Source organism: Zonotrichia albicollis, chromosome 1, assembly GCF_047830755.1.
Source record: "Zonotrichia albicollis isolate bZonAlb1 chromosome 1, bZonAlb1.hap1, whole genome shotgun sequence".
Classification (NCBI taxonomy): Eukaryota; Metazoa; Chordata; class Aves; order Passeriformes; family Passerellidae; genus Zonotrichia; species Zonotrichia albicollis.
In genome coordinates this window covers 40,481,574-40,508,137 of record NC_133819.1, presented here as the reverse complement: position 1 = coordinate 40,508,137, position 26,564 = coordinate 40,481,574, and the positions used below count along the sequence as shown (strand labels likewise).

Genomic DNA, 26,564 nt, shown 5'->3' with positions numbered 1-26,564 from the left:
GATAATTACCCATGTCCCAAAAATGGGCTCATCATCGAGAGTAAGCTCAGATTTAGCCATCAGAACCTTAGCCAGGCTAATAGACCAGGCCATTGCAGGCAGGGATAGTTAGCAGCAAGTCTACTGCTAAGATAGCAAACGTTGATGCTTCCAAAGGAAGCTGCAAAAGGATGCTGGGGTTAAAGCTTTTATCATTGTACTGTCACTAAATTTGCAATTTTAAAAGCAAGTTGACATCTGAAAAAGGGAAGGCTTGGGGTAACATGTAACTGAAGGGGGCCCACAAAGATAAGAGACTTTTTGCAAGGACCTGTAGTGATTGGGCAATGCAGACCAGCTTCAGACTGAAAGAGGGGACATTTAGATACCATGAAGAAATGCTTTACTGTAAGAAAGAACTTGTTCCAGTGGTGAGGCACTGGAACAGGTTTAAGTTCTTCCCTGTGTGGAACTAGTTTGTACCTCCAGTTCTTGATGGCTGAACTGTGGCACCACATGAACCCAAACACTCTCCCAGAAGACAGTAAGGTTCTTCAGACAGTGAAAAGTGAAAAGCACAAGTTAAACCCCCTCAGCTACACTAAACACAGTCAATAGGTTAGCCAGAGAAGTTCTGGATGCCCCATCCCTGGCAGTGTTCAAGGTCAGGTTGGATGGGGCTCTGAGTAACCAGGTGGATAAAAAGTATCCCTGCCCACTGCAGGTTGGAACAAGAGGATTTTTAAGGTTCCTTCCAACCCAGGCCATTTTATGATTCTTCAACACAGATTTTTCAAGAACAAGATAGCCATCACCTAACAAGGCATATTAGGAGCTTTCTATGAAAAACGGCAGCTTTCTGAATTATTTCACATCCAGTTCTTTGATATGCCTCTGATTTTTCTCTGCTGTAATATGCAAGAGGATTGATGTAAAGCATGACAGCCTAGATCTGTGGAAGGGTAAGTGCATTAACCAAGACAGTGCATGCCTTTGGTTAACAGTTGAGACGCTCCATCAGCAATTTAACCCTAACAGCAAGGAATATTTTGCAAAATGGGATAGATGTATAAAAATTCCCAAAAGCAGTTGTCAACTTCTAAACTCATAAGAAATTGACTAAACTTGGAAATTCTTTCTGAGCTCATGTCTTTAAGTACAGTTTGCAGTGTGATGATAGCTATTGTAGAAGAACCTGACTGAATTATAATGCACATCTTACTGTGTTACTGGCAAGATTACCATCAGGTTATTAAATTCACTCTTCTGTTGTTTGTACTTATCAATATACTAAATTTCAGTCTTCCTGAATTTGAAATGTGTATTTATTAACTTCTTTAGAGCAAAGAAATAACTCTTCCGGAACCTTAAAACAAAATATGCCAAGCTCCTAAATAAACAAAAGCATTTTCTAAAATATTCTACAGGAAAGACATGTTTCATGTAGACCTTGATTTCATCACAAGAAGTCATAGGAATCACAGGAGAATTCAGGAGTACCACTCTACTCAGAGTTAGCTTAAGCAGAGTACAGCCCTACCTACATATTGCTCCTACGGCTGATCATCCAGTCAGATTTTATTTATGCATCTATTTAAACACCTGCCCCTAACATGGGCACACAAATATTGCAGGAGACCACATCAGAAGTGTTGCTAAAGACAAGGAAAATTATACCCTCCACTCCCCCACTGTCCACAGGCCTAGTCCCTTGACCACAAAAGATTGGTCAAATGCTTTACTTCTGGTAATTCCATGCTGTTTCCCCACTACTCTTTTTTCCTTTTAATCTGTTCAGAAATGTATCATTCAGCTGTAAAATAGATCTGAAAACATGGAGCTTTCTTCCCTTTTATTCAACACTCACAATAGTAGGCCAATGGAGGAGGCCAGCAGGTGCTAAGAACAGAAGTCAGGCACTATTTAAGATATTCATACTGCTCTGTTCTTTGCATAATAGTCCAAATTCAAAACACTTGTGCCAATTCATATTAAAACCTATCTTCAATAAAGAAAAAAAGGTAAAGCGTTATATCTGTCTGTTGTGTGCACACGTAAGGTATGGGTGGAGCCTGGCAAGTAGCTCACACTCAGGACCCTTAGAAATGCCTAACTACAGAAAAATTCCACCTCTGACTGAGCTATCAAGGGAAGCATCAGTTCTAGCATATGTTTAAGTGGGGTGTTCCAAATTACTACCAGTGATTTCAAGAATAAATCAAAGTCTTTCTGCTTGAAGTAATAAACATTCATAACCTTTAAACCAACATATAATCATCATTTTGTTAATGCTCCTTGAAGCCAATAATACCCACAAAGTAAATACTTAAGAGCAACTGAGAGGCTTGGGAATAAATACTATTTTCTAAGTATCAGCATTTATGACTAATGCAGTTTATCATCATCCCAAAAGAACAGTGTAGGGCACTGTGACTGCTTGCTCCTTGATGCTACAGCTACCAACACAACCCCACTAACTTCAAGGTTACCATATGACAAATAAATTATGTGGCAAATATTGTCTTCCAAGTCAGCAAACTCTTAATTAGATCATATGGAAGAGTTATGATTTTAGTCCTCAAGTGAAACTGGTCTACTTTAAAAAGCTAGACTGTTTAACTACTGAGTGGTCTGCATATTCTTAGAAAGAGCAATAGTCAGTAAAGGGAGAAAAAAAATCCAACAACGACGAGGTTTTGTTCAGCAGGAACATATGTTGGGAAGAACACCGATTTTAATGTTTGCCAGTAATATCCCTCAAGCCTGTATGTTTGCTCAGGACCTTAAGGTTAAGTATATAAATAATTTCAAGATCAGGCTTTGATAGCTCAGCTACAGAGACGTCAATATAACACATATGCACATATTGTTGGGATGTCTTGCTGACATCTCACTATAAAAACCAAAAAACTAACCAAGTTGTGCATCAGACATCAGAAAAAAAAAAAAAAAAAACCAACAACAACAGAACAGACACATCCACTCTTTCATCTATGCAGCATGAAACCTGAGGGAAAAAAATAATAAAACTAAGACCTATGTTTACAATCACCAGAATCACATGCATTAAAATAATACAGATTCTGAACAGGGAAAACTGCAGTTTTCCAGGCACTGTACTGTCAGAGGGTATTTTAAAAGGGACAACAAAACATTCATAAAAATGAGTATTTCTCTCTTTTGCCTCTAATGCATGCTAAACATAAAATGGAAGGGGAAGCCAAGGCAGCTCCTATAGGCATGCTCAAAATCAGAAATCAAGATTTCTGGAAAAGCTGCAAACCTTTAACAGAAGGCAAAAATGCCACACAAGACTGATGCCACACAAAATCTGTCTTAGAGCTGACTGATATATGCAGATATTTTCAGACTATTTTTGATCAGAAAAAAGAAAAAAACTCCTTCAAATATCTTGTATTGTTAGAGACATTAATAGAAAGAACAATGAGAGTAGTCCTATGCTTAGTCATAGAAGGAGCTTGTCAGAACTTGCCAAAATCATCTGCACATTTCACCAGTACAGAAAGGTACCAGTAATTCCTGGAAACCCTATGCAAGTACATCACTCACCATACATCCCTTCTCAGACACTGGGGTGAATCATGCTTCCAAAGGGACCACAATGACAGAATCATATCCAACTATTAGCTTAGTTAAAAAAAAAAAAAAACCCTGCAAATCCAACTGAAAACCATGTTTACCTGGAGAGAAGTAAGACCAAGAGCTGCTTTTTCTCTCTAGGTACATCTTCACTTGCAACTAGAAAAAAGTTCTGCCCAGGTATTCCCCACAAGTACTTTGTCAGTACCCACGCTGAAGATATTTCTTCTTAAAAGAATCTCTTTCATTTTGTACTAGAACTTATTGGGAAAGGTAAAGGACTACAACAGTATTTTTTACAAACATCATCCATTATTACACAAGGAAGCCTGAAAACTCAAGTGTCAGCTGATATTTGCTAACAATGCTTATTGCAGTGGAACTTCTCTCCCTCCTCAAATGAGAGTATATTTGCAGGGCCTCCTATTTGAGTTCATGCAATTTCTCAAGTTGCACAAACAGAAAAGAGTTGAATTTCTCATCAGAAGGTATCTGCTCAGAGTTTCCTGGAAAAGGCACTTTTTTGACTGATTCCTCCACGCTGCAGCTCAAACCATCAGATCAGGAAGACCCAAGAGATCAAAGGAAAAACAGTGTCACCTTGAAGAATCTCATGTTTCTTGATTGCTCCCCAGAGATGAGCTGCTGCATCCAGATGCCACCAAATGGCAGGAACACAGCTTAGAGGCAGTGCCCTGATGAAGCTGAGGCACTACAAAGTTTATCTGAGCTCAGGTATCAGCTCTTGTTTTCTCCACCGAAGTCTCAGCCTCTGTTCAGGTCACAAAGGACTTCGCACAGTTTGTTCCTGGCATGCTTCAGGCTCAGCTTATACCACGAGCATGACTTGCCAGAAGTGAGAAATGATGAAAGAGGAAGAGGGGAAGAGTCCTCAGGCCCTTGTGCAAGGTCACCAGTAGCAGGTGCCTAACAGGGAACTGAGACACAAGGAAGAAACACAAAACGCAAGCTTTATAGGGATAAGAACCTTGGGCATGCTGAAAAATTATTAATGGGTAATTCCCAAAGAGGACAGCAAGCCAGGTAGGAGTTTTCATGCCTACTGCTGGGGGACTCTGGGAGAAGAAGAAGAAGAAAAAAAAAAAAAAGACGACAGTATAAATTAGACTGTTAAGACAAATTCTTACGTAATTCTGCTTGGATATAGTAGAGACCTGATAAAAAACAAAAGACGTCTCCAGAAAGACACAACTGCTGTCCCTTTTGCTCATCCTGCCTGATGGTTTAGACTGAGTTAGTGGGCTGCTGAGTGTCAGAATCTGAGGTTCCATTACAGTTTGTCTAAAGGAGCAAATGAGGGACTGGCAGGAGAAGACAAAAAAATGGTATCAAAACAACTTCTGATTTCTTGGCCTCCATTTTAAACTTAGTTTTCCTCTAGTGAGTAAAAGGAGAAGGTCCGAAAGAATTATACAGTGCCTCATTAGAGAATTTATCTCCTCCCATGAAGAGTGCAAGAAACAGGAATTTTCACAAAGCTTTAAAATCTTGTTTTCCACAACTAGCACTAAAACTGGCACCACACTGGTTTAATCTCTTGCTCGAAATCATGGTGGGACAGGTTACCTCCAAATGGTGAGTAGGAAATAGAAGGTGGCCATTATCCTTGGGATAATGGTTCTTTTAGCAGATGTTTTTAGAGGTTTGCCTGAAATAATCCTGGAAGTAATGCTGCCAACCTTATTCAGTGCAACATTTAAATGCCTGCTAGAAATTGCATTCTTCCCACAAGCAATGGAGGCAACCAGAGCATACATGTGAATTTAAGAAGGAACTCAACAGCAACACTAGGTTAGAGACCCAGCTGGAGCTCCAATGCCATACAATGATGGCCTGGTCAAAAAGCAAAGACTTTGAGCTTTGCTCCCAGGAGTGGTAAGAGGGGGGTCTGAAGTGGGAATCTCTCAGACAAGCAAAAAGAGAAGACACAGAGTTGTACCCAGAGTCAAACAAAGGAAGTACAGCTGAATGATTTACACCACAGGCTGAGAGGAACTGATAAGAGAAAGGCACAGCCTATAATATCTGTAGGAGGAGGGTTCTATACATAGTGGCTAACAGCAGCATCTTCTGGCTTTCAGAGCTCCTGCAAAGCCATTGCACAATAAAAACACATCATGACAAACCCTTCAGGAAAGGGACAAGAGATACACATCTGCAAAGACAGAAGAAAATACAGTAACTCTACCAACGCATGGGAAGTGTCAGCTATCAAGTTCAGAATGAGGTCCAAGAAGCTGGGGAAGCAGACATACAAATAATTCACTCCATAGAACTGGAAAAGTGTATAAAAGAGGGAAAAATATGATTTTGCACAAGACACAAGGTAAAAAAGTTAAACAGAAAAGCAACATACAGGTGCAGTATAGAAAAGCCACAACAAGGTTTATAGGAAAGACTTTGTGGACAGAATCAGAGCTACTAACTATGACAAGATTCTACCTATCCTTGTAAATAAAGGGAAAGCACACGGCAGTAAGATATCAGGCAGTCTCAAAAGATGAAATATTGCATGCATATCACAAAACTAAAAAGAATGAGAGCAGTTTTAAATCACAGACTAGTAGCCACACCAAGGACATATTTGCGTGTAGCAGGCACAAAATAGATAACACAACTAAATGGCGTCAGAGACAGCAACCAATATCAGAATTATATCTTCACTTCTTTGCTAGAAACAGACAGGGAGGTAAAACACAAGATAAAAGAAAATCAAAATGAATCTCTAAGACTAAAGCTATGTCCAGACCATGTACTCATTGTCCATCCAAAGATCGTGCTGTTACCTGAAGAGGTGTGAGCATTAAAACACAAATCTTTCCTGAAGAGATTAAGTAAACTCAAAGGTTATTTAGCTTCACAAGTTGTAAAAGTGTCTTTTGAAGTTTTCAACCCATAAGTTGTGCTGTAGTTATTGAGTAGTCAGAAAAAGTTGGGTCCCACTGAAATTGTACTTAAAAAAAAAAATTAAAAATCTGAATCCTGAAATTATTCAGTGAGGCAAAAGGGACCTTTCAAAGACAATTCCGAGGTTCCCAGTGTTCAGAGCTTTTGTTCCATGTTCACTGCTGCTGAGGGAACAAACTATCACCTCAATTGGGGAAAAAAATATTTTTAAAGTCTGACAAACAGTTAAACTTACACCATACCATTGCAATAATATCCAAGAGTAGGATACCAACAGACAGAGAAGACTTCATAGTAAGGTCACTGCTAGTACAACTACAAGTTAAAAAATGATCAAGGGATAGATCAGTGACTTCTGTAAGACAGTCTTGCAGCAGAAAAGCATAGCATCTCAATAAGAACAAACTGTTAAACTAAACTTGTTTCAGACCACTTCAAGGTAACAGCTGGGGGTGGAGGAGAGGGAATTAAAAAGGAAAAATTTATATCAACTGCACCTGCATAATCAGACACTGCAGGAAAAAAAACTTCATACTCAAGCACATTTTAACTGTCAAGGTGTTTTGAAAAATACTTCAGTGTTACACACAGTGAGAGAAAACACTTTGGCTGTGTAATATAAAATTCTTTTTACAAGTTTCTGAGAAGTATATGGGAGTCACTCTGAAATAGAACCATTTCTCTGGAGGATCTAAGGATACAGTGCATTCCCCACCAGAGCCATGACTGTTCCCAGCACAGAGCTGTGATGTGCATTAGGATATCCAGCTTCAGCAATAGGCTGCGGTTGAGCTGAAATGCACAGCAGACTTTCAAGAATATTAGAAATCACCAATTTCACCAGAAAAAAAAAAAAGAGCCCACAATAACATCATTATCACAGACTATTATCTAGACAACTGGGAACTTAAAAACCTGTCAGACATTACCTCAGTGACCACTGTAATTAAAGCAATGAACCATTTGCTCAGCCATGATACCTGAAAATGTGAAGTATCATTACAGTAAACCAGGCTCCCTTCTCTTTGTGTCATTTACCTGGAAACAGGAAGCCAGGCATGTCATACACCATTTCCATAACAGAGAAGTCAATCAAATAGCAAAACCCAATAGCAGTTAAAATTGTTATGTTTAGCCAAGAGGAAAAAAATGAAAAAGAAAAAGTGTGGCAGACCATTCTGAACCAAAGAAACTGATAAAACATTCAAGCAGCAGAAGTGAGTTTAAGGCAGTTCTGTGTGACATTAAGACATGCATTCTGCTACGTGACCATCACACACAGCGGTTTGAGCAGTCTTGAGATGCACAAACAACATCCTAAACGGCAGAAGAAAGGTCACTTACCAGAAAGGTTAAGTGATTACTTGCATTAGCAGGACAACATAGATCTTACTGGTTGTAACAGGACATTAAACAGCTTACTTATATAAAACATTTATTTTATGCTCCTCACAGTGGTTCTGACACATCTTTTGTGGGAGAAGTGTTTACCAGTATGTCAGGCCTGTGGCAGAACAACACATACCAATGATTATTTTTTTCCAGCAAGCATGTTAGAAAGTCACAAGAAAGTGCAAGCAGTTTAGCATCCAGGTTGTTTCCTTTGTGTTGCACTATCTCCCTTTTAACCTTCAATAATGACTAAAATAAAAATAACAATTATAAAATTCCAAAATGTAAGAGGAAAATAATTTTAGGTCAAAAACTTGACCTGAGTCTATTTTACTAGAACAGCATCATTAATTACAATCCAAAGCTTCTATAAGTTTAGAAATAAAGTCAAAATTCCCCCTATTTAAGAACAGGCATAGCCACTCCTTGATATTCACAGTACCCAAGAAAGAATGTACATCTATTGATGCATTATTTACTCATCACCTTGTATACCGTCTCTCTGGGTATTAATTAACACATGAAAATGTCCAGTGTATTTAATAACTAATTGGGGTGGAAGCTAGACGATGCGATCCCAAATTCAAGCCCTGGGCTGTGGAAAGACGTGTGCTCAATAGGCTATTGAAATATAAAGGCAGTGCTTGGAGCAGAGGAAGGTTACAAGCACCACATTAGCAGAGCCCCCTGCAGCAGAAGTGGGGGAGCACATGCCTGCCCTCAGCAATGAGCATTTGTGGTTGCATACACTATGAGAGTGAAACAATAAGCTGCTCTGCAGAAATGCATCTCTGGTATCAAATGCCTTTTTCCTTCCTTTTCAGTTGTGAGCCTCTAAGCCACAGGAGCATCGTGACTGCTTGTCTGATTGCTGCATGAGTATCAGAGAGCACCTTTGAATTGTCATAATCTGTAATTTAAACCTGTAATACATCTTAACACAATGGACTGCAATATCCCTTCACAGGCAGAAGAGGTGTTCCTTACACAAATGCTTTGTAAGTCAGGAAGAAATTTCTTTTTTAAGTGGATTTCAACACACAAACCAACCTACATTAACCAAGACAGCAGTCTAAGACACACAGCAGAGGATCTGTATTTACAGTCAGTCAGATGAAGTCTGACACAGATGGTAACAGGTAGGACATCTGACATTACAGATGATACCATGTCCTTAAACAAATTCCATTGTGCCCAGGTACGTATTGAGCTGCAGTAGTTTCAGATAACAGAGTGACCTTTCTTCCATATGTGCTTTGATACTTAAGTAAAGGAGGACAAATTAAGGACAAAATACAACCTTTCACTTTGAATTTTGCCTCCCCTTCTCCATTTCTTTCATGTGCATTACCAGGTATAAAAAGCATCCACAGCAAATCACCACCAAGCTTTCAATAGTCTGTTCTCCAGGATGCAAGTGGGATTTCATTCGCATTCAGCAGTGCTGTGAAGGGATCAGACTCAATTAAACCACTCATGCTTTTTAGAATTCTCTCTAGCTAACCTCTAAGAGAATTATCACAGTGCAATCAGACCAAAAAGGTAGTCCAGAAACACGAATATGCCATGCTGCGTTTCTGAATTACTGCAAGCAGCTGAGCAAGCAACTTATTAGCTGAACAGGAAACCAGGCATGCTTGAAAATACAATTACTGCAATGTTAATGTGTCACTGTCATTGAGCTGGACTTTAGAGTTGCCTTCACGGAGGGAAAGTGACCAAGAGTGATAAGTATGAAATGCAATGGGTGGGAAACTGTCATGTAACTGTGGCCAGGGGGAAGGGGGGGCTATCTTTACTTTAATTGCTGCTTATATGTTTTTATAACAGTTTTTTCCATCTTATCAAAGCACCAAGTAAAACCCTACTATGCACGAAATTCTTTGATGTTTTGGATTCTCCCCTGAAAATTTTCCCTCTCCCCAAGCTTCTGTATACATCAGAGGCAGCTATAGATAATCCAGAGCATAGTTTTAATAAACTGAGATACATATCAAGGACGTGGTTTACAAATATTTTAAGATTTAATGCTTCTGCCTCCTTGTGGCAGATGCTGGCATGAACCTCCCTCCAGAGCTAGTTCAGCGGCAAACACATTTGTCAGCTCTGAAACTCAAAGAAACGTTGGCTCTCCTATAAAATCATTAAAAAGCAGAATACAGTTAACATTTTAACTGAGTGAGAAGCCACAAGAAGTTTCAGGACAAAAGAAACAGGGAAAAAAAAACGCTGGAAAATTTGTGATGTCCCCTCCTCTTCCCGAGTTAATGGCTATTCTACACATCCCTGCAGGCATCAGCTCAGGGGAAAGCAAGGCTGGGCTGGGTCCTGAGACTCATCTAGGGGCCTAAGCAAGCTGAGGCAACAGGAGTCTCTGGCTTTGGTGTGGAAAGCATTAAGTTGCTTGAGACTTGGTCTGTGCAATGCTTACTGGTCTTTTTGGTACACTGACACAAATACAATATGCCATGGTGATAGATTACTGTCCCACTGCAGCAGAAGCTGGAAAAGCTGACCTGACCTACATGTGAAAAATATTCTCTATAACCAAGAACTGTGTTCACCTTTAGATCACAGTAATGCACATTTAAGTAAAAACAGAACAGCTGTAACAATTCAGAGTAAATGTCCAGGTGGGTCCTGTACTCCTCCAGCCCTGAGATGAGCAACTGCTCCAGGAAAAGGTACAAGACAAGATTTAAGTATGGAGAGTGAGAAATTCTGTCTTCTGAGCCCTACTAAAGTGACAGCTCTCAGAGCCAAGGGTTAGATATGCATTGCTATGTTGAACACACCTCAGTAGACTTATTTTCCTTAGGAGTTAATGAGCTTTTTCCCTTTGTTTTAGGCACCTTCAGTGAAGAACTTCAGTCAGACTTTAAATGTTGGAACCCAAGCATGTTGCAGGATCCATGTCTCTTTTACCTAAGACTTTGCGAATTCCTTGGTAGAGTTCAGGCAGATCCCCTTCCTCATGGCACTTCCAAATTGCAGATGAGGTCTTAATTAGCACCCTTGCTGCTTGCAAGTTCAACATATATAATATATATCAGTAAATGTATATATTTATATAAAAAATAAGACCCAAGCATCTCTTTGGGAAACTGGCATCATATTCCACAACTCCAAGTGACAAGGTATGAGCCAGAGCTGAAAGTTTGGTGCTTTCAGCTTGCAGCTCTTCAACAAGCCCTTTCAATAGTGATAGTTTTGTTGTATTCAGGGAACAAAACTGAGTGGTTCTTGAGAAAGATCATATCAAGAGCAATATGAGGAAAACATTTAAATACTCAAAATTGATTCTGCAGATGCTTCTATAATTCTGTAGTGGGGCAAAGTACACAAGGAGTTAAAAAATACTACAGACTGTGTCCCTAAATGAAAGCTTTCTCACTGAAAACAAAATATAATCACTGCAACCTTAAACATGAAGAATTCATGAACAGGAAGCTGTTCTGGAACAAGAATACCACTTAATTGTGACATGAAAACACTCTAGTTCATGGACACTTCCCATATCACTTAAGCACATGGCCTTTTATAATTTCTTTTCCTTATACTTAAAGCAGATATATCAGCAGTTTTACAGCCACTGTTACAGGGAGGATTTCATATTAATATTTGTACTGCAAAGACTACTACAACCACTATTGCTTAGTAACTATAAAACTTCTCATATACTACATCTGGGAAATAACATCCTAGAAGAAACAAGATTAGGGAGAAGTTAGAAAACTGGACTTTAAAACGAAAAGCTTAAGAAGTTCCTACTTCACAATGCAATTCAGTTAGTTAAATAACAGACTGAAATGAAAGCATACGAGACTACTGCCCTGAGATAAAAGACTTAGGCACGATGACTAGAACTGAAAACAAGTAGCCAAAGGGCACAGAAATCAGAACGTAATCCCACTTTCACTTAATTTTCCTTAGTTACTTTTCAAAATAAGTGTAAACACAACATTCCTAGACAAAAATCAACACACAAAGTTAGGTGAACATACAGATGACAGTAGCTCAGATAACATTTCTTAACCTGAAGTTTGTCAATATGTAGTCATTTGATATGTGCACTGTGCTATTGCCCCAGAGAAGAGAGAGCACAAGTGATGCAAGTCCTGGTATAATATATTTATTTTACCAAACTGTGTATTGACTGCAGAATTCATGCTTCCCCTTGGAGAAGTGGAACCTCATGAGCACCTCCTGCAATGTCCTCCTCTGGACAACTAATGCTTTTGATTTTTATTATCAGATACCTGGAGTATCCGTCACTCAGTAAGACAAACTCCTCCTTCAGAAGTTCACAGTGTAGAATGGAGAGATGTGCTAAATTCTTTGGGGGAGATATTTTATTGTGGTTTTACTTTCCAAAGGAATCCAAACAGAGCTTGCTGGCCTACTGCATAGTGTCCTACTATAAGGACTACAATTCCACAATTTTCTCCTTGTATGGTCTATTTTCAGTTCAATACAGCTAGATTTCCACTGAGACCATAACATCATATGTTTATATATTCTGTCAAGTGTTCCCAAGACCTACTTCAATTGTTTTTCTAAGTGTAGAGCCTCTGCTGTAGGTCCTCAAATAAAATGCGTGCAATATTGATCAAAGTCCTGCTTGCACTCCATGCAAGATTCAATATATTCCTATTAGATGGGTACAAACAGAGCTTGATCTTTAGCAGGATAAGCAAGCTCTGTACTGCAGGACACAATAGAGCTCAGTTGTTCTAAGAGGCTTAGAATTTTGTCTAGTCTTTGGAGGTCCATCTAAAAGTCACTGGGAGGATTAACAGCAATTTCCCCCCCTGCTTCTTATAGTCCAGCCATGGTTATGAAGGCACACAGCATGATTTTGCTTACCACTTCCACTGCCCATAAATGGAAACCACAGAAAGAAAGTTCATGTGCATTAAATCTAAGACTCATTAGCATACTCTGCCAGCTTATCATCTCCCACCACAAGTTTTTGATGGTTACATTTGCAATCCTGAACAGTACTCTAGTTTTTCCCTTCTGAATTTTGCAACAATCCAGTTGACATTCTCATTTTAACCTGCACATGAAGAGGGATTCAAATCAATCTCATCTATCGAGGCATTGTCATTCATTCTTGGTAGTTCAGATGCTTTCCCCATTTAAGCACCATTCACAATTAAAGAAAAAGAAACCAACAAAACATCTCATTTTGCCAGAGTCACATTTTCCTTATGCTGTCGGTCAGAAATTTGCATTTCTGTAGGATTTCTGCTTGGGCTACTTCAGCCTTTTCAGTAACTTCTTAGTTGCTTTTGGTTATGAAGTTTTAATTCAAGTTTCTACATCTATGCAAATTTTGCCCTGATACATTAATTGTCTTGAACATCCACTACATACAGCTGAAGCAAGAAATAAAGTGGTTTTATGACAATATGTAAGTCATGTTTCTACAGAATCGTTCTTTCTAGTTCTTTGCTTACATTACCCCTATTTCAATTCCCTTCTTAGAAAACCTAAATATTTCATTTAGAATGGAACTAAGGTCCTGGCCTCCCACATCAGTGGACTTTGAGGTATTACTGTAAGTTACTTGTAGGCCCTTGGTGTTTTTAACAATGCCATCCCCCAAAATGTGTGAAACATTGGTGTTTTTAAAAATAATCCCAGTCAAAACTGAAAGCCCATTTCACAGGCAGTGTAATGGTCACTCTACAGAAGGCTCTCAGACAGTGGCAGAACTACAGAGTAATAAAGATATTCATCATGGATCTTGAAAACAGAATTTTTAGATAATTTTTTTCCATACTGAGCTATGAATAAGAGTGAGTAATGCAAGCTTTGGTGACTTTGGAGTAGTTAACTAGTTTCTGTTAGGAAGATTTCATGAAATTCTCAAAGAATTTCCTTCTAAGTCTAAAAGCTGATCATCAGAATGAAACAGGATCTCTAAACATGCTGGGAGAACCAGCACCCTAAACCTTACATTGATTTAGATCACCAATATAAAAGTCTCATTTTCTTTCTAGCACCATATTCTTGCTTTTCAGATAACTGCCACCAATGCTTAGCATTAACAACTAACTGAGTCACTGTTAATACTGAACAGGGGGAAGGGCTTTCATTTCCTGATTACAGTTTGATTTCAAATATCATCACAGCTTGATGGAACAAAAATGGAGCACTCACACAATTAAGATCTTAACTCAGTAGGCAACTAATCTGTGCCTTGAAACATGACTAACAAGCATCTTGATATAAGTGAATTTTATCAGTGTTCAATGACTATTTAAGCTTATGTAGAGCCATGTAGTAGACAGCAGAGCTCACAAGCTGTTGAAGCAAAACTTAAATACCGAGATCTCTAGTTAACAAAAGTTTCTTAGCCAAGACCAGCTCCAAGATTAGACAAAGAGACCCTTTCTAGAGTCCACACTCAGAAAACCTTGGACAAAAAAGCTGAGTTTGAAGACAGAGAATATCTGATTCTCTCACTTTGAGTTAAAATGAATTGTATCCTTTGAGGAACTGGTCCATATGTTCAAGAGGTATTTTCCATCCCCAGCTTTTATGATTCATAGATAGATTGCAATTTCATTGCTACGGGGTAAATACATTTTAAATTAGACTATATAAAGGAGTTGTAAAGTTGCCATGACAGTTGCAGCAAAACGCCTTGTCGTTTCTCATTACAAAGCATAACCTATCTTTATAACCAAATTAGCTTTTTCAGCTCTTCCCCCAAATGTAGCCTGCAGATTTATTTTTGTTGATCCACCAATTGTTTCTTTCAGATTTGCATGGCTAATTATCAAACAGAATGATCATCACTTAGATTATTAAAACAATCCATCAGCCAGCTTTGTTTTCCTTCGTGCAAAAGACAGGAAAGGGAAAAGGCTCTTAAAGAAGTTTTTGTCTGGACCTGGTTTAGAAAGGCAGAGAAACAGTTCTATGCCACCAGCCCTGATTTGACCATCTTCCCTTGACATGCCTCCATCCCCAAATCAGCCCCTGGACACAGCTCAATGCCAGGTGTTACTCCTTCAAAGGTAAACCCTCCTCCTCAGCTAATATTTGCTCTGGAAAACCATCAATCCCTTTGTTAGTGCAGCCGATGGTGGACCCAGCCATGTCTCTTCATTGCATTTCCTTTCCATGTGTAAGGCTTCAGGAGCATGAAAGATGAGAGGCACAAAGAGCAAAGTCCATCTGTTACTTTTAAATGCTAGAAAAAGGGGGCAAAAGGCCCCTAAAAATAACTTAAACTCTTCTGCTCCCACCTATCTTGCAATCTTTAAAAACATTGGAACACTGAAGAAATCGGGGGATTACAGTAGCGTACGTGTAGGCTGCAATTATCATACTAATTATCATCTGCATCAAATTGATTGCATTAACCAGAAAGCAGAACTTAAAAAAAACCCCTCTGAACTGTTCATTCCAAGAACAATTAAATTTAAAGTAAGAAGAAACATGACGAATTGCTGACAAGTGTTAAAACATCATCTGTTGGCATCTTCTCTTTCTTTTAAGATGTCATAGCAAAGTCAAAATGAAGACAGAAGATATCAAATGACACATTTAATAGAACATGAGGCAAGATGTTTGCTTGTAACACGCTTTGTCAATCTTTGCTATTAGTCAACACATCAGGGATACTACAGATAACATAATGAAAAGACCCTATTGTAAGATTATGTGCAGCTTCAAACAATATTATCTGAAGTTTATATGACAAGATCTGAACCTTGGGAAGAGTCAAGAATAATGTTGCTATACACAGCAAGAAGACAGTTTCCTTAAAAGACTCACAGATTTAAAGAGTTCTGAATTCAATCAATCCACTATAGAATTTTGTTACAATTCAGCTGTGTAGCTGTGTGAACAACAAAACTAATTAAGCCTGATAGTGAACGTACACACATCTTGCAGCTGATTGACTTTAACTGAATTATTCCTTGAGCTCTGGGGTAAGCTTATCCCTTAACCAGAAAATCTGCACAGGAACAAAAGTTTAGCCTCATTCTTGAAAAAACACAGACACCAACAACTGAGTTTTTTGCCCCATGTTAGGAAATCCACAACATGGCAAATGTAAGGGAGCTAATTGTGGACATCAAGATTGGAGGCAGACTGGGCTGCAGTGATCCCACATTGCTGGAGTTTGCAGTCCCAAGAGATATGGGTCAGGTAAAGAGTGAAGTTAGGCCCCTGAACTTCAGGAAGGCAAACTTCCAGCTCTTAAAAAAGATAATCAATAGGAATCCCTGGAAGACTGCCCTCAGGACACGGGAGTAAAACAGAGCTGGGAGACCTTTAAGGAAGTCTTCCATAGAGTCCTAGAGCTAGCAGTCATCGCAAGCAAGAAACTGATCAAGGAAGACAAGAGACCCACATGGCTCTGTGGGGAACTGCTGGTCAAACTAAAGGGGAAGAAGCAAATGCACAGAGGAAACAAGGACAGGTAATCTGGGAGGAATACAGAGATGACATTCAGTTGTATAGGGATGGGGTGAGAAAGGCCAAGGTGAAGCTGGAAGTGAAGCTGTTAAGGGATGCAAAGAATAACAAGGGCTTCTACAGGGATGTTAAACAGAAAAGGAAGGTCAAAGAAGGTGTATTCTCCCCAATGAACAATACTGGAAAACTGGCAATAACAGATGAAAAGAAGCCTGAAGTACTAAACAACTTTTTTGCCTCTGTCTTCAATGGCAACTCCTCTTCCTACACCTCTCAAGTGGATGGAGAGCACATTGGGGACCACATTCCCTACTGCAAGTAAAGAACAGGTTCACCACCACCTGAGGAACATGAATGTAAATAAGCCTATTGGGACCAATGAAATGCATCCCAGAGTCCTGAAGGAATTGGCTGATTGTAAAACCACTCTCCGTGATATTTGAAAAGTCATGGCAATTGGTGAAGTCCCAGGTGACTAGTAAAAGGGAAACATTGCACCCATCTATAAAAAGGGTAGAAAGGAGGACCTGGGACCCATACTAGCCTCACCTCTGTGCCTGGCAAGACCATGGAACAGATCCTCCTAGAAACTATGCTTAGACACAGGGAGGACAATGAGGTGATTGAAGACAGTCAGCACACCTTCACCAAGGGCAAGTCCTTCCTGACTAACCTAGTGGCCTTCCATGACAGAGTGACTACATCAGTGGACAAGGCAAGGACTTACAGATGTCATCTATGGTCCCCCATAACACTGGTCTCTCAGAATTGGACTGAGGCCGATTCAATGGTTGGACTCATAAGTGGATAAGGAATTGGTTGGACTATTGCATGCAGAAGGTAGTGGTCAGTGGCTCAGAGTCCTAAAGGACATCAGTGACAAGTGGTGCCCTGTGGCCACAGCTCTCTTCACAGAGAAAAGCAGGCACAACTTTCCCAAGGACTTTTCCTGGGGAAGACAGTGAGAAGCTCAGAGAAGAAGAGAAAACAATTATCTCTATTCACTACTCCTGTTGTTTGGCACATGTGGAATGTGTTGTGGAGATTGTTTACCCAAAGTGATTTGTTAATTGGACCAGTGAAGGCTGTTTTGATTCCTTGACCAATTAGATCCATGTGTGTCATGACTGTCTGGAGAGTCACAGGTTTTTCTTTAGTATAATATCTCTCTAGTATGTAATTTAGTATAGTACTAGTGTAATATAGTATAGCTAGATTAATAAAGCAATTGTTCAGCTTTCTGAATCATTAGAGTCAATGCACATTATTCCCCAGCTGGGGGATTGCCTGTTTCTACAATAGTGTCCTTTGGAAGTCCATACTCAGACCAGTGTAATTTAACGTCTCCATTAATGACACAGAAAAAGGGTGTACCCAGAACAAACTTGCAAATGCCACATTGAAAGAGGAGATGCCATCCAGAGGGACCTGGACAAGCTCAAGAAATGGGCCCATGGGAATCTCAGTTTAACAAGACCAATAACAAGGTGCTGCACCTGGGTCAGTATCAACACAGACTGGGAACAAATAGATCAAGAGCAGCCCAGCTCAGGACTCGGGGGTGCTGGTGGATGAGAAGCTGGACATTATTTGGCAATGTGCACTTCCAGCCAACATGCAGTTGGTCCAATCCAACCCTGGGCTGCATCCAAAGCAGCTTGGTCAGCAGGGCAAGCGAGAGGATTCTGTCCCTCTTCTCCCATGTGGTGAAACCCCACCTGGAACACTGCATCCAGCTGTAGGCTCCCCAGCACAGAAAGGACAGCAACCTGTTGGAACAGGTCCAGAGGAGGACTGCCACCACATTTAGAGAGATGGAGCACCTCTCCTATGAGGAAAGACTGAGAAAAATGGGATTTATCAGCCTGGAGAAGAGAAGGTTTTGAGTGACCTAATTGTGACCTTCCAGTATCTGAACAGAGCCTACAAAAAGATGAGAGTTTTTGCAAGGGCATGTAGTGAGAGAACAAGGGGAAATGGGTTTAAAGAGAATAAGTTTAGATTAGCTATCAGGAAGAAATTCTTAATTGTGAGGGTGGTGGAGCATTGGAAGAGGTTGTCAAAGGAAGTGGTGGAAGCCTCATCCCTGGAAGTGTTCAAGGCCAGGTTGGATGGGACTCTGAGCCACCTGGTCCAGTGAAAGGTGTTCCTGACCATAGCAGAGGTTTGGAACTAGATGATCTTCAAGATTCTTTCCAATCTAGGCCATTCTATGATTCTCCCCCATGAACTGCCCAATGGCTACTGAAGGGTGATCTCATGCTTTTCTTTGTCTCTGAAAGGTTCAGAAAACTTGCATCCTTCTGTTTCCTCACCAAATTCAGTCAAAGAGGGAGCAGTCAGCATTCACAAATAAAATACCAATAAACTTAACTTGCTAAGCCAAAGAGGCAAAAAAGACTTATGGGAGGAACATTCCTGGGATTTCTCAAATTGAGTCTGCAGTTTTGAAGTGAGGCTTCCAAATGAGGCTGGGAATCTTCCAGCGATGACAGTGTGTGACACAGGGAGAATGTTGTCTTTATGGTTAAACATTTTATAAAATGATAGCATTTGCAGTCTTTTTAAATCTTATTAAATTCTTCTTCTAGAAGAAAATAGTTTTGAGAGGCAACAAAAGTGCAGATGACAAATAGCTTTTGGAAACATTTTACATCTACAGAAGTCATTACAAATGCTGCTAGTTTTTTCCCCTCATGCCCAGCACACACATTTCTCTACACAAACCTGAGCCCACTGAGCAGACGGTTAGCACAACACATACATTTGGTGTTTGTCATCAAAAGTAATTACACAACAATTGAAAAGACTAAAAAGTTTGCTGGCCTAGCAGACAAAAAAAGAAAAAAACCACAAACCAAAAAACCAAACCCAAACAAAAAAAAAATCAGCTGTTTAGAAACATCACTTGGAAAAAAAGGGGTTTTCTCCCCTGCATACTGATTTTTAAGATCAGCCAAGCTATAGGTGGAATCTTCTGAACCCTTACTTGAAAGTGCAACATGATACCCAATGGTATCTAACAGAGTAATGGTAACTACTTTCCCTTCCTGAGAAAGGAAACCTGCTATTTCTTCCTCACACCTGTAGAAGAGAAATACACAGTACTGAGTCTTGGAAGAGTTCTCCTATGTTTTTATAACCATTACACCTAAAGTTTAACATTTATACAGTATAATTGGGAGAAATTTAACATAATTGGTTTACCAAGACTTTGGTATTGGGAGCTAATGCTCAAATCCCATGCTTGGTGAGGAATATATATATCCAACCCACAGAGTAGACTAGAGGTACCAGATGCACAGATTGCAGAATAGAGCCTGCATTTTGTCATTTACAGTGACTATAAAACATAAGCCCTTCTTTTAAATATAGGTTTGGGGTTCTTTCTAAAGGTACCACCAGTCTTCATCCTGCTGTGTCAGTAGTTGTGTCAGACACAAAGTGTTTCTCCACAAGTAGTTAAGTGAAAGCCTGGGGCTGGATCTTATGAACACGATTGCTGCCCTCCAGGCTCAGGCTCTTACCCTGTTGGAGCTTAGGAATCAGCTTTATGTTCAATTCAGGCAGCTGCCTGGTGATTATGCCCACACAACAGGTAACATACTTGGAAAAGCAACCTTTGAATAACAGTGCACACATTTACATTTACTCATATTCTACCACTGTCCAATTAAAAAAAAAAAACAAAAAACAAAAAAACAGTTTCCTTTTTTAGTTCCCCTCATATTTCATTTACAAAAGCCTTAAGTTTTCAAAGCTAAGTTTATGTTGTACTTTGGTTGGCAACAGACACAATTGCTCCTGAGTCTCATTTGGCTGAGTTATCTTCGCACAATAAAAATAGCTTACACATCCTGGTGTACTGATGCATTTAGCTGAGCAGCCAACTCAGTGTGCCCTGCTCTCCTGTTACTTGCAAAGCAGTCACTGAGATCAACTCTGCCTTTGCCCATGACCTTGGTGAAGCTGGGGCTGCCAGTGCAGATTCCTGTGGCTTTATGAAACATATGCCAGGTTCAATCTTCCCTTACGTGCTCCTACACAAAGCATCATGCCAGAAGCAGCAGCTCCCAGAATTCACTGAGGAATCATCAAACTTGGGAAAGCAGAAAGAACCTTTAACATCAGGTTTCCAGTTGAACCTAACAAGCAGCAGCAGAAAAGATCGACAAGGGTATGAGAGGTGAGACACACAAGAAAAAAAAAAAGAGAACGGCTAATATTTTGTCTGCTACTAATAAAGACTGACCAAACACATGGGTCTATCTTTATCAATAGTTGACAAAATCCCACAAGGCTCTCATGTGCATAATATGGCTTATACATGGAATAAGAGCACATCTCGAGTTCTGATCACAGATTTTCACATTTTCCAAACTTTCAGTGAACTTAGGGTAACACACGATGCATAAAATAATTATCCTTCTAAGTGTTTAACTACTTAAATTTGCTCTTGCAAGACACTGTCTCCACCTCAAATTCAAATTTAATGAGTGATCCAAGGTAAGCCTAACAGAGGCTTGATGAAATTCAGTGAGTACCTTTGACATGTCAAAAAATTCAGTTTCTATCAGTACATACTTGATTTTTCCGTGTGCTTATCCAAATGTAACAAAGATCAAAATGCAATGCTGCAAAACTGATGACCTATGGTAAAGAGGAATGCCTAGATCTGGAAAGATGTATTATGGAAAGGAGGTATTTAGGGATTTCCACTCAATTTATTGCAAAACTGGCAAATTTCCCTTATTAAGTCTAATTGAGCCCATTGAATTTTGCTACTTTTTTGGGGTAAACACCAAGTGCCAGGAAGAAGGAAGATATTTCTGTGGCTTGGGTTGTCTGGTTTGCCTTTGGAAAATTGCCAGACCTCATCTGACCCTTAAAAATAAGGTTTAACCCTAATAGCTGGACTAAGTCACAGTCATTTAGATGAGCACACTGCAGCTCAAACCTAGGTCAAGAGTGAAGGAATTCTGTTGCCACTTGACAGCTGTTCAGTGGCTTCAGTGGCTTCTTCAGTTGGTGTTCACAGTAAGTTTTCTAGCAGACAGGCACATAACCTAAAATTTATTGCCACAGTGTGCAGTGCTCAGCAGAAAAGCAAGGAGCTGAGTCATCAGGGAGACAGTGACTTTCTCAATACTGACTTTTTCCAAGTCAGACTTGAGGCACTGAAGGAAAGCAAATAAGATTGAAAGCAGTTGAGTACATTACTATTTATTACTCTTTATTTAGTATTTAGAACTAGCTATCTTCCACCAGTTTAAAAGAAAACTCACTTCACAGGAATGGATCTTCTGAGCCATTGCTCCGATTACCTTTGTGTTCAGGCAGTCTGCCAGAGCCCATCAAGGAAACTCACTATTACCCATCTCCCAAGAAGCCATGAAATTCCACTTGGAGGTGTTTTAGGCTACAACAATCCCAACTGCTACCAGAAGCCATACTTAGTTGGCTTCCTAAAACTAAATAAATTCCCTACTCTCATGCTGCACAATTAATCACAAGGTTCATTTTGACCTTGTGCGCTGTGAAAAAGCCTACTGAACAGACACCTGTCTAATTATCTTCTTACCAACGCATTACTGCTCCGACACATACACAGGAAGAATACAAGGGCAAAAACAAGGCTAGGGGGAAGCAGGGACACACACAACAGGGACAAAGAAAGAGAGAGAAATTATGTATACTGAAATCTCTGACCTGAAATTAAACAAAACAGCTGCCACAGTATAGCTGGAAAATCACCTTTCCCAGCTTCTGCCTTCCTGACTGGTATACTGGTATTTCCATCATCCCCATCACAAAGCAGAGGCATTATAAACTATCATATGAAAAGATAAAATATTTTGGCTGTTTGAAATACAGACACTACACTGAATGTTTATCAACATCCATTGTCTCTCCAGATTCCTAGGAGAAACTGCTAACCACTTTGTACTAAAATATAGTAGTTATCCCTGTGTTTAAAGAGCTTTAAGTCTTAAAGAGCCTTTCTTTATTGAAGAAAAAACAAAACATATTCTGGCCTTAAGGCACTGATGTCAAGTTCAGCAATGGACAAAGCTGACTACCAGCAAGAAAGCAACGATCTTGTTTTGCCTCTACCAGAAAGTCAGAGCAATAACTCTGTAACAAAGCAGCAGTGGAACCAGACAGAGGAACATTATGGAATCACAGCTGAGAGCCCTCCTGTCCTGCGGCCCATTGGATATAGTTTCACTTTCTGCATTTTTTACTTCATTAGCTCATAAACTAATGCCTTGCTAATAGATATGAGGAGGAGAAAGATGCTGAAATGTTCTATATTATTTTTAATGGCATTTAATACACACCAATTATTCTGCAGGCTCATTTAGCACCTAATATTGAAGATGTATTTGAATATTTCTAGAAAGTAATATAATCTAGGCATTTCTAAAGATAGTCTTGCTAACAACCTTTGTGCAAGATACCTGGAATATTGCCACTAAGATGCCAGCCAACAGTGTAGACCAAATGAATTGTCAGATTTCACCAGCTCCCTAGTGTGCTCATGAGCAAGAAAAGTCAGCCTAGCACTACCTTCTACCTGCATTCAAGGTGGATATATTTCTGAGATCTGACTAGGTGCTACTGACTTTTTGCCTTTCATTAACAGTTAGGACATAGCAAATTAGGAGGATCATTGTCCCATTATTCTTTATTTTAGGACACTTTTTCTATGGTTTCTTTCAATGCCTCAACCTTAAGCTGGCATCTGAAATACATGGTTTCTTTTTTCCTAAGGAAAAAAAGAGGGATTTTCTCTTAATTCATTTTTACTAGGACACAGTTCTCAAGTTATTACCAGTAATGAGTGAATTAATGTTAAAACTGCTTTCAGAGATAACCAAGCTGCAAAGCTGAGTGCCTTGTGTCCCAGCCTGCCTGTGTACCTTTGATTCCTCATGTCAGACAGACTGTCCCACACAAGGATTTGCCATCACTACAAGAAGTTCTGCCTTGGATGCCATCCCACTCAGCAAAAGCAGCATCATGTTAGAAAGAGCTATGCCATCATCCCTGATAAAGTGCCACTTCCTCATTCATTTTCATCAGTTCTAAGAGCCACTTGCACTTCAGGCAGCAGCCTTCAGAGTACCACAGAAGAACTAAGTTCAGAGTTTCTCACAAAATTGCTGCAGACTTCTTCACACATCAAGCAATGCCAGCAGCCCAGAACAGAGTGTATGCAATTTTGGTTCATTAGCATCTTTATCCCCTCCTTGATTCCATCCCTCAAGCCAGTTTAGTACATTTGAAGGCAGGAAGATCCCAGAGCTACATGGATGCCAGTTCAGAAGCTGAGATTTTGTACTAATGTCTTCTTATTCTGACATTGAGAAAGAGGAATGCTTGAAGAAACCTAGCTTGAACCAGGTACTAATGCCTCTTTCCCAGGGCAGTCAGAAGGAACCTCTAAATCAAGTTTCAAAGATGCCTCCCCTGCAACAAGACATTTTCTCAGGCTCAAGTGGCAGTGAAAAAAAAAACAAAGAAACCCAAGCAACACTATTCTCTGAACTGCTTTATATAAAAAAAAACCTGAGCATACAAATTCCATGTGTCCATGACAGCGATAAGTTGATAGAAACTTATTAAAAAGCTTCCCCAGATAACATTTGAGATAGATAAACATGGTCCAGTTTATCCAATACAAAATATAAACATGTCTGGGTACCACAAAGCAAAACAAGTCAGGGAAAAATGTGTTATTTTCTGTGACTCATTGACCTCACCCTTTCAAATCTCTCACCTAATGAACCTTCCAACTTCACATAGATAGAGGAAATGAAAAAAAGAAAAACTTAGGGGAAAGAAGGAAGAAATCAATTTAACTTTTAACATTTCTTAGATGCATCAAAGGTCTCAGCTATGTAGTCCTATTAGGTTTGTGTGTGGATTCTTGTAAGATGCATGTGGAAAAGCCTTCACTGGGTTCACTGCATGAGACTAAAGAAAATGCAGACTATGAGTTTTGAACTTTAATCTTTTTCTTTCCTGGAAAGCTATCTTTAAAAAAAAAAAAAGAAAAAAAAAAGTTTAAATAAACTATATATAGATGCTGGCAAGTTGCAAGGCTGAATACAAATCTCTTATCCAATACAAATATTTTGCCACTCAGCTCATGAGAGCTCACAGCAGTATTCCAGCCTCCCAAACAGAACCACAGCAAGCCTATACATCCTCACAGTTGGTACTGGCATTTATAATATCCATGAGGCAAGTTTATAAGCTTATTAACCCAAAACACAGAAGACAAAAGCTGACAATAAACAGGGAAGAAAAAGAAAAGAGTAGAGTAGAAATGACAAAGGAAAACAAGAGTCAAACGTAAAGGGTACAACACACGTGGAGGGAAACTACCACAAGCACTCTTTAATACATTAGAACAATTTTTTTTTTCCTGCAGATGTTGGATAGTCTAGACATACTTTCAAGCAACATTCCTGGTAGTTAATCCCTCAACTCTGCTAGTGGTTTGACAGGGTTGTAACACTACAAACAATCTTTATTATGCACTTATGTTTCCCTCCCTCCTCAAAAAGGAAATCAAGTGTGCGGAGCATAAGGTGCATCTCATATGATTTTTTCAGGATGATCTCCTCCTGACTTAGGAATTCATCTCCTATTAACAGACAACTGCAGACCCACACAGGAAGAGCGGAACAGTGCTCATATGCATTAGTTATAAACTTTTTTCTTGCTCACTGTCTAATGCCCTAGGATGGAGCAGGCAATAACCATTAAAAAGAGTTAACCTTTTGTCTATGCATTCTTCACTTTTACCCTAAAAATTCAGTGTTGAAAAAGCGAAAGACAGAACATTTGGAAAACTTTGCAAGCAAAAGAACCATATTTTTATATGAAGAGAAGGCGCAAAACTCTCACAATACTTTGTGAAAACAGGACTATTAAAACTGGGAGGATAGTGAAAAAAGTATTATGGGCTGAAAAACAGCCCACGAAGCACTTAGCCACATTTTTTCCCATCCTAATCTGAGCACAAATTAAGTTCATGGTTTCCTTTGCTTTAGTTTTTGAGGCTAAATCACAACTTAGTGGAAGTTTCCTCTCTTAAGTCTACAAACGTCCTTCAAGAAGAAAATCTAGCATGTCAGATCAAGAGTTTGTTCACCATGATAATTTAAACTTTTCATGATGTCATGGGGGAGTAGTGGTTTTGGTTTTTCTGGGTTACTGCGGGTTTTGTGGGGTTTTTTTTTTAATGCATATGTATGAAGATGTATGAAAAAACAAAAGTAGAGGCTGGAAGAAAGCAAAGCCAATGCAATCATTACTGAAAAGACTCCTGAAGAGTTTTTGAAGACAAAGTTGGTTTAGTTGAAATACATTGTTCTTTAATAACAAAGGCAAGTCATATCCTAGTGTATAGTCAAAAAAGTCTTTCAATTTTGATAAGTAACAGAAACCCTGAATACCATTCAAATTCTTATAAATAATCATTAACTAGAACACTGTTTCCTGGCTATCGCTTAAGAGTTTCTGGCTTCGGCAAGTTCTCCTGAAGTTTTGACCACTGCAGCCACTTCACAAAGAAACCCTAGGGCAGTGGGGGAGGAAGGCTAGCATATGAGAACAGACTTCATGCATTGCCAAAGGGCATCAAACACCCACACTTGTAGCTTAAGTGACAGGATGCAAAGGACAGGGGGATCCAGGCACAATAACCACCCCTGACAAACCAGAGAGGCACCACTGCATTAGAGGAGGCACAGCTGTACAAGATCCTCCATGAGCAGCAGCTGCATCCAAGAGTTTGCCACAGGATATCCTGCAACAACCTCAGAGAGCAGCGTGACCCAGCTGGGCTGGTGCAGGTAGGTAACGCTCCCAGATCCCCTCACAAATTCGCTTTAAAAGGATGCACGTGTCAACCTGAGCTGCATATCCTTTTTGACAAGGGCATATTACCTGATGGGGCTGTGAACTGGACCATCTGCTGTAGGAAGGAGCACCAGAAGTCTTGTTGGCTGTAGGTCTCTGCAAAATAAAAGAAGGACATGTCAAGCATTCACCCACACGTCTGTCATACACATAGGCAACTTCACCAATCTCAACCATGTAAATAACTATAATTTTAAAAAAAGCCAAAACCCTAAGCAAGAGACCCAGAAACCACAAGTATGAGACAGTTGCACTAAAATCACATAGATGGAAGCTTGATGAATTTG

At 39.6% G+C, this 26,564-nt stretch overlaps 1 protein-coding gene across 10 annotated transcripts in view; it reads right to left on the bottom strand.

Annotated features, from left to right (window-relative positions):
• Positions 1-26,564, bottom strand: part of RBMS3 (RNA binding motif single stranded interacting protein 3) — a 707,096-nt gene that overhangs the window by 575,677 nt on the left and 104,855 nt on the right. For all 10 annotated transcript variants that reach the window (XM_014274144.3, XM_026799147.2, XM_074538955.1 and 7 more), the window contains one exon: positions 26,305-26,373. In XM_014274144.3, the coding sequence (XP_014129619.1) occupies positions 26,305-26,373 (69 nt within the window). The remainder of the gene's footprint in view (positions 1-26,304; positions 26,374-26,564) is intronic.